Source organism: Rhamphochromis sp. 'chilingali', assembly GCF_963969265.1.
Source record: "Rhamphochromis sp. 'chilingali' genome assembly, chromosome: 12".
Classification (NCBI taxonomy): Eukaryota; Metazoa; Chordata; class Actinopteri; order Cichliformes; family Cichlidae; genus Rhamphochromis; species Rhamphochromis sp. 'chilingali'.
This window is the reverse complement of record NC_137939.1, coordinates 37355245-37375701: the sequence shown is the minus strand read 5'-3', so window position 1 is coordinate 37375701 and position 20457 is coordinate 37355245. Positions and strand designations below refer to the sequence as shown.

At 46.7% G+C, this 20457-nt stretch overlaps 1 protein-coding gene across 1 annotated transcript in view; it reads right to left on the bottom strand.

The window, feature by feature from the left end:
* Window positions 1-20018: 20018 nt before the first annotated feature.
* Window positions 20019-20457, bottom strand: part of tmem81 (transmembrane protein 81) — a gene marked incomplete at its 3' end in the record, with an annotated part of 1650 nt that continues 1211 nt past the window's right edge. Inside the window, exons 5-6 of the mRNA XM_080900078.1 lie at window positions 20187-20380; window positions 20019-20114 (exon numbers count right to left, since the gene is read on the bottom strand). Coding sequence (XP_080756204.1) covers window positions 20019-20114; window positions 20187-20380 — 290 coding nt within the window. The remainder of the gene's footprint in view (window positions 20115-20186; window positions 20381-20457) is intronic.

Sequence of the window (20457 nt, the reverse complement as noted above, 5' to 3'; positions counted from 1 at the left end):
ACAATAAATAAATTAAACCAAAGCAAACTGTATTAATACAGTGGCAGTGTCAGATATAACTACTTTAACCTGAGTTTCCATATTTTCCTCGTAGAGGCTGAGAGCCGTGTGCGGAGAATGTTATTCCGCTAAACTCGACCTCAGGACTATTTAACTAAATAAAATGAAACTGAAGGCTTGTGTGTAACAAATGTCAAAGGTAAGGAGACCCAAAAGCAGGACACCAGAGGCCATAGAGCCAAAAGGCCACGCCCCCAACGATGCAAACTTTAAGCCTGAATCCAGTTCAAACAGGCGAGCTATACAACATCCTCCCCTGTACAGGTGTCAGGAAGGGGAAGTGATCCGCAGAGACCAAACAGTTTGTCTACCAGCCTGTAAACATGTTTATTTCAGCTGGAAAGTTTTAACATGGGAGTCTATGGGACTCACTGCTGCCTCTGCTGGATGTCAGAGGAACTGCAGCGGTTGGAGCTGATGTTGGCACCATCTGTGGCTGTACAGCACCACAGGCACTCATCCTTCAGTGACCAGTAAAGTGGTAAATGGACTGGTTCTTAGTGCATTTCTACTCTTTCTGAGCACTCAAAGCGCTGTGCACAACTTGTACATTCAACCATTCGCACAAGCACATTTTTGCTTTCTAAGTCACATTCACACACACACCGATGGATGCATCGGAGAGCAATTTGGGGTTAGTATCTTGCCCAAGGTATGCACCAACCACCAACCTTCCTATCAGTAGATGACCCGCTCTACCACCTGAGCTACAGCCACCCCAAAGGCTGAGGGAAAAGGAACATTTATGCCTCTGCGTGCTTTGCTGCCCATCTCGACCTTTCCCATCTCTCACCTGCCCTGCGTTGGGACTGTTTGATGAATGGGTCCTGGTACTGCTGCTCACAGGCCTGACCTGCGCAGCCACACACATCCACAGTGGCTCGTCACTAACACACAATGATGTCTGCCAACCAGGTGACGTTTTTGTTGCAGGTCAAAGATGAGATTTGAGGGTAAATAAAGACGATAAAAGCAGCTTTGAAAGCAGGAAGATGAGTCTGATCTTCGAGCTCGTATTTGACCCTCAGAAACAGCAGCTGGCAAAACCATTTCAACTCAAGGTCCCTCTGCCGCTCACTGCGAGGCCTTTCCCTCGCTCTCAGCAGTTTCAACATTTAAAGTGTCCACTTCAAACCTTCCTGTTAAAACAGTCGCTTCCTGCGATCTATATTAGTCCACAGCAGGCGCGCTCAGCACACGGGCGCCGTGGCTTTGGGAAAGTTTCAAGTTCAGCTGCTGGATTTGAATTGTAGATGTAAAAATGAAGGCAGGAAAGCACTTGATCGCCTGATGCGTGCCCACACTCCTGACAATAAGTGATAAAGTTATTAGTTATGATTACATCACCAAAGAAGCCAAAATAATATTAATAATAATAAAATAAAAACATAACCCTCTGATTTCCTTTTGTACTTGAAAACTGAGCTTATACTCGCCCTGAAAATCTTAATCTAAGCAGATTCTTCCTCTGGATGGCATAACCTCGGCCTCATGGAGTCATGTTTGACCAGGACATGTCCTTGAGGTGGGGTGTGCTGATATGGTAGGATGAGGTCATTACAGTTTTTTACAGACGCTAGGACACATTTCTCAATACTTAGGTCACGTTTGCAAAACTCCTCACACAGTGAGCACAACAGAAGTCTATGTGGGCTAAACTGAGGACCAGTTATCATTGTTTTGGCACAAAATGCATTCAATGACTACATCTCTCAAATTTCATGAATCATCTTCTCACTCAGACACAACAACTGCCAAAACTCTTTGTACGTACAGGACATTTTGCATGTGCTTACATACTGTTTTCAAAACTGTTAAACTTATGGCCAAAACAATAACACAATGCAAAACTTGAAAAGACAGCAAAATGCAACAGCAATATTTTAGTGAAACATATTTTAAATCTAAAAATGCAGTTTAACCAGCCACAGCTGATTCTCATTGTAGATGAACATCTGCACAGGTGTTACTCCTTCAATTTTTCAACTCCTTCAATTCTGGCAGCCAGAAGATTCTTTCCTAGGTGTGTTGCCCTAGATGACATGAGATGTGATGTGGATGAGAACCTGTGGCCAAATGGAGGAGACCGAGTAGATTAGCATTACTATTGTATGTGTATCAGTGGATGGTGTGTATATAAATACTTGTATTTTGGGATTACTTAGTGCAAAAAAATAAAAATACATAAACAAATATTAATGAATTCTGCATGATGTCTGATTCATTCCAGTAACATATATTGAAATTATAAACAGAGATGTGTCCTTGTTTTACACAAGAAAACACTGTGTAATGCTACATGTTGTTAGTGTTTTTTAGGTCATTGTTTTGTGGGTGACAAAGTGTGTTTGTCGGCTGTCAACCTTTGCTAGTGTTCTGGAAGAATGACTTTATTTGAGACCTGAATGAAGTGTTTTGGTAGTTGTAGTCATGGTCCTGGGTCGGTGACCCAGCGCTTTTAGTTTGTTATCATTTTCTAGATGATTGTTTAAGTTCTGTGTTATTTTCGATCTGCCTCTGAGTCTGCGTCTGTATCTGTCTGTCTTTGGTGTCTCCCCATCTGTTTGTGAATCTGTCTGTTTAGTTCAATGTCTTGTCTGGTTCCATGTGTCTGAGTTTCCTGTTTTATTGTGAAGGTCTCTGTCTGATGTGAGTGTGTTCAGTTTACGTTTCCCCTGTCCCGTCAGCCCAGATTCCTCCCAGCTGTGTTGCCCTCCTGTCTCTCATCCCCTGATTACTGGTGTGTGTATTTAAGCCCTGTGTGTTCTCCTGCCTGTTGCTGGTTTGTCTGCGTAACTCCGCGTCAGTCTGTGTTCCTCGGTGTCCTGCTCGTCTCTCTGCCTCTCTTCCCTTTTTGTTTCATCTCAGGTTTGTCATTTAGCTTTCCCAGTTCAGGTCTTTAGTTTTGTCTTCCCTAACCTTACAAATTAACCCTAACCCTACCCCCTGGAAATGTGCTGTGTTGTCTCTGTTTTGTGTTTATTAGTGCCGCTAAAACACAAAGATCAGATATTTTACTGGAAGCTCCTTAAACACTGCTGAACGTTTACTGTCAGAGCGACTTACAGGCTGCTCTTTATTTCAGTCGAGTTTGAAAACTATAATCAAATTCAAAATTTATTTGTCACACACACACAACCATACACAGTATGACATGGAGGTGAAATGCTTGTAGCTGTACAATGCCCGACCATTAATGACAGAAGAAAAGTTTTACAATATTTACAATTTACAGGTTACTACAGAATTTACAAATTAACTTAGGAATTTACAGTAAAGAATGTGCAAATATATAAATATTTATATATTAAATAGCAGAAGAGATTATAAAGATTATAAAGATTATAAATTATAGGAATTATAGGATTATAGGAAATGTGTGGTGGTGCGTGTGGTGACGTGTGTGAGAGTCCAGTCTTATAGTGACGTGTTTGGGAGAGTCCAGTCCTACACCTGGTTCAGGGCCCGAATAGCCTGGGGGAAGAAGCTCCTCCTCATTCTCTCTGTTTTGGCCTTAAGGGAGCGGAAGCGCTTCCCAGACCTCAACAGTGAGAAGAGTCCATTGTTGGGATGGGAGAGGTCCATCATAATCTTCCTAGCTTTGGACTTGCACCGCTTGGTGTAGATGGACAGCAGGTCAGGGAGCTCTGATTGAATGATGCGTTCGGCTGAGCGCACCACCCTTTGCAGATCTCGTCTATCCTGCTTGGTGCTGTTCCCAAACCAGGTGCAGATGTTTGACGTCAGGACGCTCTCGATGGTGCAGGAGTAGAAGTTCTTGAGCACCTTCAGTGGCAGATGGAAGTCTCTAAGTCTTCTGAGGAAGAAGAGACGCTGACGGGCTTTCTTAACCAGGGTGTTGATGTGACAGGACCATGACAGGTCCTGAGTGATGTGGACACCCAGGTATCGGAAACTGTCCACTCTCTCCACTGGCGTGCCACTGATGATGAGGGGTTTGTAATTCCTCGCCTGCTTTGTAGTGAAGTCCACGATCAGCTCCTTAGTCTTGCTGATGTTTAGGAGGAGGTTATTCTCCTGGCACCAGGTCTCCAGGTTCCTAATCTCCTCCAGGTAGGCCGTCTCGATGTTGTCGGAGATCAGGCCCACAACAGCAGTGTCGTCAGCAAACTTGACAATGGAGGTGGTGTCGGATGTGGCTACACAGTCATAAGTGTACAGTGAGTACAGCAGGGGGCTTAAAACACAGCCCTGAGGCACTCCAGTGCTGAGTGAGATGGAGGGGGAGACTTGTTTTCCTACCCTCACTGATTGGGGTCTGTCTGTGAGGAAGTTGAGGATCCACTGACACAGTGATGAGCTGAGTCCTAGATCCGTCAACTTGGTGAAAAGCTTAGAGGGAATTATTGTGTTGAATGCTGAACTGTAGTCCACGAACAGCATCCTAACATAATTCCCTCTGCCAGTGTCCAGGTGACTCAGGGATGTGTGGAGCAGGTGAGATATGGCATCGTCTGTGGAACGATTAGTCCGGTAAGCAAACTGAAGTGAGTCGATGGTGGCAGGAAGTGAAGAAGTGATGTGATCTCTCATCAGTCTTTCAAAACACTTCATCACAATTGAAGTCAGTGCTACTGGACGGTAGTCATTGTGGCAAGCGGGCTGTTGTTTCTTTGGAACAGGGACAATAATGGACCGTTTGAAGCACGTGGGAACCACAGCTTGGGCCAGGGAGAGGTTGAAGATCTCTGTGAACACCGGTGCTAGTTGATCAGCGCAGGCTCTAAGGACCCGGCCAGGGATTGCATCTGGTCCTGCTGCCTTCCTGGTGTTCACCCTCCTGAAGGTGTTCCTCACGGCATGCTCTGTGATGACGAATGCATTTTCTTCACTGGTGCACTCCGAGCGCGCGCAGCCGTTTGTTGTTTTAATTGCTGCGGCGTCGAAGCGAGCATAAAACGTGTTCAGCTCATCAGCCAGTGAAGCATCGGCATTCATCATTGAAGAAGCTGGTCGTTTATAGTCCGTTATAGTCCGCAGTCCTTTCCACAGGCTCCTAGAGTCGCACTGTCGTAGCTGTGACTCTAGTTTTTCCCCGTAGCTCCGCTTTGCCTTTCTGACCGCGCTGCGCACGTTGTAGGACGCAGCCTTGTATAGGTCCATATTACCGGAGACGAGCCCTTCATTGTAGGCAGCGGTGCGTGATCTCAGAGCGTCGCGGATGTTTTTATCCACCCACGGCTTCTGGTTGGCAAACGTTCGGATGATAGTTCTTTCTGCTGTGTCGTCCGCTAGTTTCCCGATAAATCCCACAACCGCTTCCGTAAACATGTTGATGTCATCAGAGCTGCGCCGAAACATGTCCCAGTCTGCGTCATCCAGTGCGTCCTGCAGCGCGGCCACCGATTGGTCCGTCCAGCGAGCAACCTCCCTCCTGATTGGTGGTTGCTGCTTTAGCCTTTGTTTGTAAGCAGGTATGAGGAAGATGGCGGAATGGTCCGATTTTCCAAATGCCGGCAGGGGTTGAGCCTTGTAACAGTTCTTGAACGGGGTGTAGCAGTGGTCTAATGTCCTCGTGCCCCGGGTGGGGCAGTTGATGTGCTGGTGAAGGTTGTGAAATGTCCGTTTGAGATTCACTCTGTCAAAATCTCCCATAACAATGAGTGTGGCATCTTGGTGAAGTGTTTGTTGATGTGTGAGAGCCTCATGTAGCTCACATAAACAGTGCAGGCAACGACCGCAGTGAATTCCCGAGGGAGATAGAAAGGGCGACATTTAACGATCAAAAGCTCCAGATTGGGCGAGCAAGAGCGTGTGAGTGGGGAGATGTTTGTGCTGTCGCACCATCTGTTGTTCACCATCAAACACACTCCACCACCTCTTTTCTTCCCCGACTCCATTGTCCTGTCCATGCGGTAAACCGAAAAGAACCCCGTCGGCTGCACGGCGTGGTCTGGTATCGCTGGGTTCAGCCAAGTCTCGGTGAAGCAGAGGAGGTTGCAGTCCCGAATGTCTCTCTGGAACTTGATTCTGGCTCTGAGGTCATCAAGCTTGTTCTCGATGGATTGAACATTGGCTAGCAGGATACTGGGCATGGGTGCGCGGTGTGCGCGAGCCCGTAATCAATGTAGTGTCGATGTTTGCTGACCTAATCATCAGGTGTTAGAGATGCATGTTTTTATGAGGGCAGATCGGTGATGTCGCGCCTCCTCACACCTGCTCTGTGCGTGGCTTTAATCTTTGTTCGTTTGCATCTTTGTCTTTTCTGTCCACCTTTAGTTGGGTGTAATGTAAACTCCATGGTTCATGTAAGAATCGGAGACAAGAAGCCAACGTGAACTAGGCTGTGAAGCTTTAAGGACAGATGGCCGTCATCGACCCCGAGCTCCTCCCTCAGGCGCCACCTCGTCCAGCTGAGAGGGAACAGAAAGGCTTTAGTGTGGAAGCAGTGAGGAAACAGGCCACACTCCAGTTTTGCTTTGTGAGTGCGTCATTCCCTCCTTTGACAGAGGAGATCAGGCTGTGAGTGAAGGAGAGCATGGTGTACTGTCATGGACAGAAGCACATGAAATCCGTAAAGAGGCTTTTTGTGGGCTGAACTACTGCTGTGTGCGTGTGCGTGTGCGTGCGTGTGTGTGTGTGTGTGCGTGTGTGTGTGCGTGTGTGTGCGTGTGTGTGTGTGCGCGTGTGTGTGTGTGTGTGTGTGCGTGTGTGTGTGTGTGCGTGTGTGTGTGCGTGTGTGTGTGCACTGTTATCAGTGCAGCAGGTCTTTTTCGTACAGGGAAGTGATGATGAGTGTGGGGATGAAGGCCAGTCTGACCTGCTTTGGTTGCGTGTTTTGCCTCCTCTTCCTCGTTCACTTCCCAGTGTCTGTCATGTTGCATCCCCGTATCAGTGTTTAATCCATGAGTGTAGAAACCTTAGTCGAGTTCACTTTGTGCTGAACGTTGGATTTAAACGTGAGGACAGCTTAGCATAGGCACACTGTGTGCCTATGCTAAGCTGTTGTGTTTCTCTGATCTCATATTCGCCTGCTGAGCATGCAGAGACAAACACGCAGTGACTTTTCGCGAGTAAGGACACAGAATATTCCTGAGCTTCACTCTGGATGTGATGTCGGCTCTCTGGAGCCATGAGGCCAAAGCTAGGAGAGGAAGATGAAGATCTGGGAACAGTGAGTGCTTTAAGTCGGACGGACTTTCTGATGGTTCTACGTGACTTATGTCATAATGGCACAAAGAGCTCTGTGAACTCCGGGACGCTCCCAGCTCCGTGCTGAGGTGAACTCTTTGTTTAGTCTCAGTCGGCTCTGGTGGATGGATGCATGCTGGAAGCGGTTGTCACAGAAACGGCTGAGACCTTGCTAATTGCTGAGTGCTTGGTAACCTTAGCAACCGATGTTCATGCCAACACGAGCGGTTGGCTGCTCGGAGCGTCAACGTCTGCGATGAAAACATGAGACTTCTTCTAACGCGCTCAATACGTCGAACTCTGAGAAACGTTTGAGGACACGTGAAGACTTTCAGTTATCTGTTACTCTTCATCACCGGTCATGTGACTCACCCAGTTCAAAGTTTATTCTGGATGTAACCACTCTGCAAATACGTGTGTCATGTATGTGTGCGTGTTTCTACCATGATGTGTCAGTAATTTGGTAGTTGTCTTCTGTGTCTTGCTTCTAGTTTTGCTTCTGTCCACCTGTGTCTCGTCCCCAGCTGTTCCCCTTCACCTGATTACCCTGAGAGGACACACAGTCCTGAGCTTTTCACCTTGATGTTCCATTTCCTGAGGCAAAAGATGACGTTGGCCTGCAGGCTGAACTGGATCTTGAGCCCTTGCAGGAGGCACAGTCCAAGCCTGAGACCCTGAGCATGAGGCTGAGAGTCTTGCACTGCCCCAGCACCCAGAGCCAGAGACCGAGCCCAGAGAGGGGCCATCTCTGCTTCTGGTCTTGTGTGGACGGGTCTCTGCCTCCTCTGTTGCTGGCAAAGGGAAACCCTTCGCCCCTCTCCTGGCCCTCTTATTGGTCACCATACAGTTACAGTCATTGGTCTCAGCCTTTGAGCTTCTGCAGGTGAAATTTTTGCATATATCTGAAGTTCTTTGTAGTGTAAAGTTACCTGGTGGCTCTGCTCTGTTATTCTCTGCTCGTTTCTGAGTTGTGTTCAAGGTTATTACATAAGAGTTTATTTAATCACATTGTTTAGCTCACACGCTGAGAAGATAAAGCTGTTAACACGAGGTGACGTTCTGTTTGGAGATTTAAAGCCAACAGCTTTGACACAAACAGCATCAACTGGATGGAAATGAGAACAAGCTGAAATCACAGGTATCACTGCAGGCAGGATGACAAACCTCAAACCGCCTTTCACTTCAAGTTTTCTGCTTTTTTTTGGCTCCATTTATGTTGTCTGCTTAACATTCATGACTCAAAATAAAAGGGCTGCTTGGCTGTGTGGCTTTACCCCACAGCAGATTAAAGAGGCTGCGCTCCCCACTCCCTGATTGTCTGTGATGATGCTTCACAGGCCAGATTTCAGCTGCCAACAGGAGCAACAGACTCTGAGGAGACAGAGCCGTGTGTTCACGGAGAATCAGAGATCAGACTGTGTCTGCCTTTATCAGCCTGATGTGTCCAGCATTCATTTCCTCTGCTCGTCACAGTAAACACAGCAGGTCTGCTTTGTTCCCCGTGAAAGGACACACACACACACACACACACACACATACACTCACACACACACACACACTCACACACACACACACACTCACACACACACTCACACACACTCACATACACACACACTCACACACACACACACACACACACACACGAAACATCAGTGTGCAGTTGCTGACATGCTGGCGTGCAGAGCGCCGCTGCGAGCTAATAAGCAGTGAGAGGATGGAGCTACTTCCTTCCTGTAATTGATTCATTTTCTTGTTATTTATCATGGCTGATGGTTTCAGACGGTCGTTCCTGTTTCGTCTGCTGACAGCAGCTCTGTGCTCTCAGCGTTTGGTCCATAGAAATCAAGTGACTGACTGAAATCAGAGGTGAGGACTCGCCTCCCCCCTCCTCCCTCCCGTCTCTGTGAGCGCTGGACTCTGAGCTGATCAGTGTTTACACATTTTTTATTTCACACGTTTGTGTCTATTACTGATTTCCCATTTTATTCACACACAGCTGTAAGCGTGAAACCATCTCAGCACACGTCAGGACTCACGTCTCATTCTGAGCTCACACCCAGAAACACTGTTGTTCAAAGAGCATGTAGCCTCGCTCCTGTCGCACCTGTTCAAAGACACTGGACGAATAACTCAGGTGGACAGGAAGAGAGGCCGTGAGGAAGAGGAGAAAGCAGTTAGCATGTGTTTGCTCATCGCTCCTCTAAAGTCACTCTGTGGGTAATTCGTTTGCTAGATTAGCTCTTGGCATACGCACTGTGTTGCTGTTGCTGCTACTCTAATATTTGTGAATGATTCAGCACTCCTCAGTTTTTGTTACCCGTTGGTAGACAGAGATGAGCTCAGCTGCTCACTCCACAGAGGCCCAGAGTTACTGTTAACATCAGAATAATGCTGTCCTTTGAGATTTAACAGAAGACTGGCACTCTACAGCCAGGGGACTAAAAACAACAGCAGCAGGTTTCATACAAGTGTAGTTTGTTCTTTTCATTAATAATAGAGTCCACATCATCAACAGCTACATTCACCCTGGAGAGAAACTAGTGAGGGAGACCATCAGCACCAAGCTGGGTTTCTGGGTCCAGAGGTTTGGAGAAACTTCTTGCCTTTCTTCCATCACAGCTGTCCTGTGCCAGATGTTCTGTTGACCCACTGAGAGAGGCATCATTTAAGAAACACCAGGAAGACTGAAGCTCATGGCATTGATCAAGCAGGACTCATCATCTTCACCAGCAGCTCCCTCACAGGGAAATCTTCAGCACTCCTCCATAGGCCCGCCCCAGGAGATGGATAAACCCAGCATTTCATCAACACTGTGATGGAGACCTTTGGTTTGAGTAATGTTATAAATACTCGGATACTCCCCAGAGGCTCCGGACTTTTACATAAAGATATTATATTCAGTCCTGTAGAAAGTTATATATTTAAAAATATATGATCCTCTCTGGTTACTCTGGTATGAATAACTCTGCATCACTTTATGGTAAAAAACACTATCTGCAAAAAACTGTTTGTAGTTCAACATACAAGTGACGACCTTTGACCTTCATCAGGTTTTATTTAATTGTGTCAGAGAAACTCAAACGTGCTCTTCATGCAGCTGAGTACATTCAGTGTTTAAAACGGAAGCTGTGCAGGTCTGAGATCAGCAGCTTTGTGAAACACCAAGCTGAGGTCCTGTTAATGCTGATATACAGGGACACAGTTACAGGAGTGATTCATCCTTTTGTTTTTTGTCTTTAACTTTATCAATAAAACAGCTGCAGCTTTCACTGCAGCACGTGTGGCACTTTAACCTTTGCACTGCTTTCATCAGTTCATGTTGCAGTTAACATGTGAACATGTTGGATGATCTGTCTGCTGTCACTGGGTGGTGCTGAGGTCTGAATCTGAGGGCAGCTCCTGTAATCACAAAGACAACAGAACCACCACAAACTGAAAGTTTATCTCAAATCTGAAATAAAGCTGGTCCTTCTCTGTGCTCACACTCTGAAGCTCTTCTTCTGGAAAAATGAAACATAAATGTTAACTTAAGTTGGCAGCTTGAGTTAACATTTAGCTCGTTTCAGTACACAAATGTTGGGCTTTGTTTTAATCCGTTATAATGATTAATGAGGACTTACTGAAGTGTGTTACTGTCCTTACAGATGTGACAGGAGACAGAGCAGCAGGCTGGACTCTGCACCTGAAGTCCAGCCTGCTGCTCTGACAGTATAACACTCGTGACAGTAGTGACTGAGCAGCCCGGTGCTTTTCTCCTGATGCCTTTAGTCAGGACAAATTCACCTGCACAGATTAGCTAAACAAACTTTACATGACAAGTTTCCCCGACAGTCGACTGCTCGTCCTAACAATACACAAATTAACCAAATATCTTCAGCTTCAACCCAGCTGTGTTATAGACACACCAAAGGAAACAAAATCCAGAACTATCTGTTCCTCCTGGGATACATCTCGCTTCAGACCAGCTGCCTGCCTCCTCGTGTTCTTTCACACTGGTCTTTGCCCAGTTTGGTCAGACTTCTGTGTGAAGCGTCCACAGCTTTAGCCCCAGCTCCTCCCAGCACTCAGCTTTGAGCAGGAGGAGGAGAAACTGTGAGCTGTGGATGATGGAAGCTTAGTGGTGTGAGATGAGTTTGACTCTCTGTGTTATTCAGCACAGCTGTTTGCACAGCTGTATCCATGTTTCTCTGTGCTCTCTCTTTCCCTCCCTCCATCCACCCGTCCATCAGCTGCTGTTATTTTCCGTTTGGCAGCAGGTCCATTAGGAGCTGCTGTCCTCTTCACTCGCGTCCTTTCCCTCTTTCCTGTCGGGTAAATGGGAGCCGCTGCAGAGTTAAGAGCACCGCACTATTTGAGGCTGGGTGGGAGCTGGAACACTTTGGCCTTTTCCTTCACACTCTTATTTCCACAGCAGCTCAAACTCTTTTTATCTGTGTTTGATTGCTCTCCTCTTCCTGCGTCCTCCGCACAGCTCCACACATGGAAACATGGAGGCCGAGTCATACAGAGGTCTGCCTGCATCCAGGACTTTCTGACCATCATACGCTTCACTTCCTGCTCTTTTTCATCACTTCCTGCTGTAAATATAATCTGGAATAATAATTCAGGGAGACTCACATGATCTCCACTGCCTGCAAAAATTCCTCCTCAACCTTCAGCGCAGAGATAAAAACGCTGAAACACCAGAAGTTTGAAACCAAAGCTGAAGATTATGAACTTAAGTGAGCCTTTAAAAGCTGATCCAATAGAAGCGCTCATAACTGAAGGTGAGACATGGAAGCCAGACAGACGGATTCGTGACAAACAAAGCGTCACAGCTGAGCGTGTGGACCGCAGCGCTGTGGAAGGGACGACTGAAACTCCGATAAGTGAAACGTTTTGAGAAGAGCAACAAGAACCACAAAAGCAGGCCAAGGTGACGCTGAAGGAGGAGAGTCTGACGAGGGCGCTGCATCAAATTTTGATCCATCCTTTGGAGACCTGAATGTTCGATTGTAGACGACCCACTTGTTCTGCTGCCAACACATGTCCCTCTGTGACATCACTTCCACTCAGGTCACGTTTAACAGCACAGTTAATGGATGTTAGCATCCGCTATCAGAGAGTCCACCTGTCGCACCTGAGAGCTAATGGATCGGATCCAGGATGAGGAACTCTGCATCTACCTGCAGGCTGTTAGCATCCATCGGTGTGAGAAGCTCCTGTATTATAAGAAGACAGCTGATGGATGTGTTTACATTTGGATTTGTTGACATGAAAATAACCCTCCAGAGTCTTTTCAGAGTTTTATGTCAGAAAGCTGTGAGGAGCTGGAAGACTGGATCACCTGAAGAACCAGACCACGGGCAAGGCTAGAGAGGAATCCTGCTTACAGACGGTCCGGACACCAGCATGTGTAGTGTAATCAGTAAAACCAGGAATAAAGCGAGTATTTGCTGCGTAATGGACGGAGCGGCCGTGTGCCTCTCAGAGCTTCAGGCTTCCAGGGACGCTCGAGCTGAGTGTCGGGTATTTAATAATCACGATCTCACTGAAGGGCCTCGAACTCTGCGGCGTTTGAATGTTAAACACGTCCTCCGAGGGCGCTGAGCTCGAGTGGTTTCTGTATCCCTGCACTTCAAAATGTCGCCATTGTTTCTTCGAACAAAGGCCTCTCAGATCTGCTCTGTGATTGGTCGACTTCACGGCCCGTTTTTGCCTCTGCTCTGTCTCCTGTGCAGGTGTAGAGAAAATCAAATCACACAGCCAGCTGCCATTGCAGTGTTTATTAACTCATCACTTTCAGAGTCTGGGATGAGACGATGGCCCAAGAACACCCACAAAACCTAAAACGTGTCATTTCAACCACATCTGTACATCTGTCTGTTCCTCGGGAGAAAGGAACGGATGGAGAGGAGACGCAAACATTCACGATCTGCATGCTGTGCTTTTGGATTTCTCTGTTATTGTGCTTCTTTTTTATGCTTCTTTTTCTTCTTCAGTGCTAATACAGTCAGGGACCTGGATCTGAGCGACCCAGGGTCCCTGAGCAGTTATGGACTTGTTTTATATTATATATGTTTTTGGTGTTGCTGTCCCTCGTTCTCCCTGCTTGCAGGTATGTGTGTGTGGATGCAGGTGTATCTGGGAGCACCTGTTTACAGGCACCTTCAGACCTGGTGGGTGTGGCCCTGCCATGTGGTTGGCCACACCTGAAGACCATCACACAGCTGATCAAGCCTCCTCAGAGGAGCTACTTAAGACTGTGGTGGAGCGCTCTCTGATGCTGGATCACTGCGTGGCTTCACGTTAGTCTCTTGGCCAGTTAGTAAGTTTAGTCTGCTGCGTTGTGGTGAGTCTGACGGCTGCCTCTTTGTTATTTCCCCGGGAGAAGTGTGGAGACGCGAGGGCAGCGAGCATGAGGTGCTCAGACACTGAGGAGCGGGGACAAAGAACACTAACACCGGGAAGAGGACATGTCACAGGAGTCGGGAACGCACTGAGGATTTATTGTTATTTTCCATTCACTGTAAATAAACGCATTGCTTGCATTCAGAGCTCCGCGCCTGGGTCCTCCTTCCTCACATCCCCACGGTCGGCCATCATCAACCGTGACAAATACCAGAGGTGGAACCACAGACTGTAGCTAAAAGAAGTATGGAGGCACCAGACTCCAACATTTATTTTTTTTTGGAAAAGCCTTCAGCTAATCCAAAATGCTGCAGCAAGAGTCCTGACAGGGACTAGAAAGAGAGAGCAGATTTCTCCTGTTTTGGCTTCCTGTTAAATCCAGAATTGAATTCAAAATCCTGCTCCTCACATACAAGGTCTTAAATAATCAGGCCCCATCTTATCTTAATGACCTTGTAGTACCATATCACCCTATTAGAGCACTTCGCTCTCGCTCTGCAGGCCTACTTGTTGTTCCTAGAGTATTTAAAAGTAGAATGGGAGGCAGAGCCTTCAGTTTTCAGGCCCCTCTTCTGTGGAACCAGCTTCCAGTTTGGATTCAGGAGACAGACACTATCTCTACTTTCAAGATTAGGCTTCAAACTTTCCTTTTTGCTAAAGCATATAGTTAGGGCTGGACCAGGTGACCCTGAATCCTCCCTTTGTTATGCTGCAATAGACGTAGGCTGCCGGGGATTCCCATGATGCACTGGGTGTTTCTTCCTCACTTCCTGTGTATTAACAGACCTCTCTGCACTGAATCATATCTGTTATTAACCTCTGTCTCTCTTCCACAGCATGTCTTTATCCTGTCTCCCTTCTCTCACCCCAACCAATCACAGCAGATGGCCCCGCCCCTCCCTGAGCCTGGTTCTGCTGGAGGTTTCTTCCTGTTAAAAGGGAGTTTTTCCTTCCCACTGTCGCCAAAGTGCTTGCTCATAGGGGGTCATATGATTGTTGGGTTTGTCTCTGTTTTCTCTGTATTATTGTTGCATCTTTACCACACAATAATATAAAAGTGCCTTGAGGTCAATGTTGTTGTGATTATGCAAATAAAATTCCATCTTAAAAATGTTCCACAAAAACAAAAATCGAACATATCTGTGTGTCCGTGTTTCCTCTGTGCGGTGCTCTTGGACCTGTGTGGCTCGACTCTGAGCTCTGGGCTGCTGATTTCTATCTGCTGTGAGTGAGCTGGGAGAGACTCGAGGAGTGAGAAATGATGAAGAACGTGTCCTCTTCATCAGGGTCCTCCCTCGCTCTGGTGTTTGAAGTCTGCCATGTGATGAGCTGCCGTCTGAGCCTCGGGCTGCTTTGATGTGTCCCTCTGCAGCGACTTTGCATCTCCAGTCTGTCACTGAGAGCTGAAAGAAGCAACTTGACAGAAATATGAGAGGAAACAGGACGGATCTGTTCAGAGAAAGACTCCTGATCGTGATGTGATCGATACATGCTTCAGATTAATCTGACACAGAGAAAACGTCTGGTTCTTGGGATGGTTATTTACCAAGATTTCAGGTTCATTTTAAGACCAACTCAGAACTCCTCCAGACCCTGATCTGAGCTCAGCGTGAGACAGCTTGGTCTGTGGAGAACCCTGCGCAGGAGAACGGAGGTAAAACATGAACAGCCTGCCCCTGCCAGCCCACAGTCTGCTGGTAAATGTCACATAGGGGGCGCTATTTCCACTCCTTCAGCCTGCACGTGGCTTTGCAACCGCACTCCATGAACAGACTCATACCAGCAAACATGAACATGGAAACTCTTTGTTCTTGGACTGAGCTGCAGAGAGTCCGTCTGAGCTCCTCCTGCTCCATGTTCCTGTTCCTGACCGCCGTCCGTCCCGAGGTGTACGACGAGGAGGACACAGAGGTCCTCAACAGCATCGCTCCTTTCTCCTCCAAGTAAACACGCCTACTTTTATGAAGACATGTGGGCGTGGCTATATGGAGACTGGATAAATGGCCTGATTTCCAGTGATGGGAATAACGGCGTTACTAACAGCCTTACTTTTTTCAGTAACGAGTAATCTAACTTATTACTATTTCTGTCGTTACAACGCCGTTACCGTTACTAACAAGGTCCGTTACTATTTTTCAACAATCAGACGTTGAAGCTGTGTTCAGTTTACAGCCGCTTATATCAGCTGCAGGAAGTAGCTGTAAGTAATCTGGGCGCTACAGCTTTAAGCAGCTGTGCTCCCGCCGACGGTGATCACGATCCCTGTCTGGCACAACAGCTGGAGCTCAGCAGGCAAAACAATCGCACGAGTGCTGCTGTTTGACTGAGGAAGAGTAAAGTAGTCGTGGTCAATCACATGACCACTTACAGACAAAGCAACAAGGTGACATATACCAGTTTATAAACTGATAGGCCAGTAAAACCAGAGTGATGATAAACAAGATATACGCGTGTTCTTCCTCAATAGTTTCGTCACGTCTGTCTAAGGACAGCAGCGACGCTCTCTGCTTATGAGCAAAAACAACAACACAGCTCCTAAAACAGTGGAAGTTTCAGGAGCTGTGGAGTTTTGAGATGTGAGAGATTTGTGACGTTCAGCGTGTTTGGAGTGTGTAGTTAATGTGTTGTGTAGTTAGTGTGTAGTGTTGTGGATAGTGTTGTGTTGTGTGTCAGAACAATGAGGCGACTGCTGTCTCCAGGTAGAAACAGGAGTGACACACCTGCTGCTGTCAGACCTGCAGGTATCAGGCTGTGATGTTTCCTTTATAGTGGACAGAAATATTTGCAGTGGCACAAATAATTTGTGGCATCTTATTGAAGAACAGCTGATTGTTGTGTAAACAGTTTGAAATGGTTAATTCATCAGAGATCAGTTGTGTTACTACAGTAGTCAAAATGAAAGCATGACTGCAGATTCAGACACGTGAGGTTGTGCTGATGAGACCAAACAAGACAAAGTAAATCGTTTTTAAAGGTGAAATGTGGAGGAAACATCAGAAGTAGTTAAAAATGGCGATTACACCCTGGACCCCAGAGGGTTAAAATGTTTTTTAAAGTAACGCAATAGTTACTTTTCAAGTAATTAATTACTTTTAGAATATTGTAACTCAGTTACTAACTCAGTTACTTTTTTGAAGAAGTAACTAGTATCTATAATTAATTACTTGTTCAAAGTAACTTGGCCAACACTGCTGATTTCTGATTAGCTGGCATAGTCCAACGTCAGCGTCACTGCCTGCAGAGCTCAGACTGGGCTGTGTGGGACTTCAGCAGAAGGTTTCAGGATTTCTACAAAGTTCGTTAAAGCCAGCGTGTGCTGCTGAGCTTCTTCAGAGTCATCTCAGGCCATTAAACAGTGGTTGACACAGAATGGCTGCTGACAGCTGTAATTACGCCTTCACTCAGGATTAAATTGCAGAGTAACACGTTCATGCTGTGTTTGGAGATCACCCCATCAGTCGCCTTTCCTGCTCTAATCTTCAGATTATAGTGTGACAGAGGGCTGCTTACATTTAGCTTTAATTGGTTTTCGAGGAGAAGTGTCTGCAGAGGCTCACGATCCGTCCATCAGACCGCTCTGAAGTGGTGGAAACGCTTCCCGTCCATCATCCCCTGGGACAGCAGAGGATGGTTCCTCACTGCGATGACTCGCCGTCAGGGGACTTTAGGATTCACAGAGGTTTATCGTGGTACAGACAGCACAGAGGAGGCGGTGCTCCCAGCTCAGCAGTTTACAGCTGCAGGGTCACGGCGGACTCCTTAATCCACAGACAGTGTAGCTGCCGGGTCTGCAGTGGCTGAACAGACCCAACAGCTCATCCATCTAACGTCGCCCAGTCAGCAAACCATCAGCGAACCCGGATCGGCGGTGACGCTGAGGAGACCCAAACCCGTCTGCAAATCCCGCATGAGCAGAGATCTTTATGTTGACGGCTGCCTCTGACAGAGAGGACAGAATGACTTCGGGGGCAGTCAGAGATAATGTATGGAGCAAGAGTTGGGGCAGAAATGAGTGTCCTCGAGAGAGGCGGTCATAAACGGCCCCACAGCTGACCCCTGACCTGCACGTGTGCTAATCAATAACTGAATACTACACGTCTACAGATAATCAGTGGAACATGAGGCACGTTGTTCCCTACAGAAGAGGAAACATTAATCCACACTTTAAATATTTCAAACATTAAACCTCAGAGTACACAGCAGAACCAGGTGACCTTGTGCAATGTTTATGTTTTATAACTTTCTCAGATTTAATGAATTATTTAGAGATTTTATTCAAACATTGATGAATTGACTCATTGATTTATACTTGAAAAGATTGTCGACTCTCATTTGACCCCTGCTACCAGCGGATTGATTAGCGGGTGTGTGCTTTCAGAGGGGCTCGAGGACGTCTTTGTTATCCCCAAGGAGCGATTTATTGTACAGTTAGCAGAAGCAGCAAACAACCACCAAGTAAAATGTCATAAGTAGACAAAAACAAGCAGTGCTGAGGAGAAACCTCGGGTTTCATTTTCTTCACTTAGTGATGAAGAGTGAGATGTTCATCCTGGGACTTCTGCACTGCGACGGTGCTTTACTCCTTACAGGGATGCATCTGCATGCAATGCAGCAAAGCTAACATCTAACAGCAGGTTATGTGAGTAAAGATCTGCAGAGGGCCGGCAGTTTGCCAGTGCTGCTTACTGTCTTTGTATGGTAGTCAGTCAGCTTTGTTGTTTCATTTTTTAAATATATTGTTTATATATATTTAAATTTTACAACAGGATTATTGTTCCTTAAGTATTTCGATACAACCCTAAAACACTACAACCCAATGTTATTTGATTTTACTTTATTTCCTCTCAAACTGTTCAACAGCACTGAGGCTGCAGCTGAGAGAATGAACACTAAAGGTGTCTCTTGATGATTCATTTAATGAAATAATGATTGTAATCCATCAGATTGTCCTGTCTTAATGACAGAGGGCTGATATTGATCAGTCCGTTACCTCTGGCTGGCTTCTTCCCAGGTTTCAGTCTCACTTTTAGTAACGTGGAAGAATAATCTGATGTGCAGCGACTTTTCTTCTCACATGTCTGATTTCTCTGCAGCAGCTGTGCTTTCCTTCCTTTGTAACCTTTTCACATTTTTCATTCTTTTTATTCTTCTTTGGTAAATCAGCCGCTCGGCTGCAGGTACGAGCCCCTCACTTCACCTCTGCTTGAAACAAGCTGTTTTAGCTCCTCCCCTTTAAGTCAACATGTTGCTCATTGGTGGTCATGTTTTTGGTCTATGGCTGGAAACGCTATAGAGGGGAATCAAAAGGTGCGATCAGTTTGTTTTGATTGGAGATGTGTTGATCAGAGCGCCGTTGGCTGGGTTTTCATGCTCAAACACTGATTGGACGTTGCTACAGACGACATTTTTCAGAGTGAGACGCTCCATTTCATAAATGAGAGCCCCGCAGAGAGAGAGATGTTACTGCTCTGGGTCCTCATCACAAACCCCAGGGTGGCTTATCATTTTAAAAAACGGGACAGCGATCCTGGGAAGACGAGTTATTACTGGGGCATCGTTTAAAACCAGTTTCATTGCATTTTTACACCAACTACCAGTCTGACCAGTTAGAGGGTGCAGTGAAGACCATGTAACGTCTGAGTCACAACAATAAGATGGGTGCATTAGTCATGAACCACATGTGCATTACATTTGACTGTTTCCCTGCTGAGGACAGTAAATGGTCCTGACGTAGGCCTACCTGACCCCCCTCCGTGCTTCGTCGCAGGGCTGCTTCCACCAGGACATGAATCCGTTACAGCGAGCTCATCATCATCACTTTGTTTGTTTTGCCCGCTCGCTCACTCAGCTCGACAGCATCGTGGCCTCGTTCACCTGACCTGTGCTAAAACAAGCTTCTTATTGTGAAGCAGAATCACTGCTGAGGAGACGCCTTTCCACGGAAGCACCAAAGCACTGCCAACAACACCATGCTGGTTATTACGGAGGGCAGTCTTTAATGCTTTCCCTGCCTGGCTGGAGCTGCCCTGCAGCCTGAGACTCAAACACACCTGTAACACACATGGATGCACCTCAGCGCACAGATGTTCCAGCTGTGACCTGGAATGCTGGAAAAAAGGAACACTAGTTTTTTCACAACTCTTAAAGAATATTTTAAAATGTGGATAAAAAGCTTTGTATGCAGCAGCTGATTTATGAGCTGCAGAGCTTCATCAGGGCTGAGCCCACACTGCCATCTACAGGAACACGGCCGCACTGCACCCGGCAGAATGAAGCGCGTACCAAACTGAAACCTGTTGGTGACGTGTATCTGCAGGTTTGGGTTTTATTTGTCATTCATTTTAATAACAAACTCCTGAAAAACGATTTTCAATTATTTGAAGCAGGTTGGCAGATTCAGAAGGAACCAGACGCCTTTAAATCCCTCTTCTCCTCCTCCTTATCCTCTTCATCGCCTCGTAGCCTCTCAGCAGAGCAGCGAAGACGCCAGCGACCGCTACGCTGACGCCCATCTGTGACCAAAGCAGCAGCCAAACTTTGAATACAAAGAAGCATTAAATGAACGTGTTCCAAACCAAACGTACCGCAAGGAGAGCAAAGGGAAAGATCTTCCTCTGCTCCTCCTCCTCTTCGGTCTGGTTCTTCTCGCCTTCATCCCAAAGGGCCAGCGAGCTGTCGTAGTCCAGGCTGAGGACGCCGACGGGCAGAACCCGGATGCCCCAGTAAGCCCGTTTGACCCTGCGGTAGGCGGCGTCCTGCACGTCACAGCGGTACGTCCCTGAGGACGATGGGAGGAGTCAGTCTGATTCGAGTTTCACTCTCACAAATATTTTCCTTTCGTGTCAGCGTCACCAC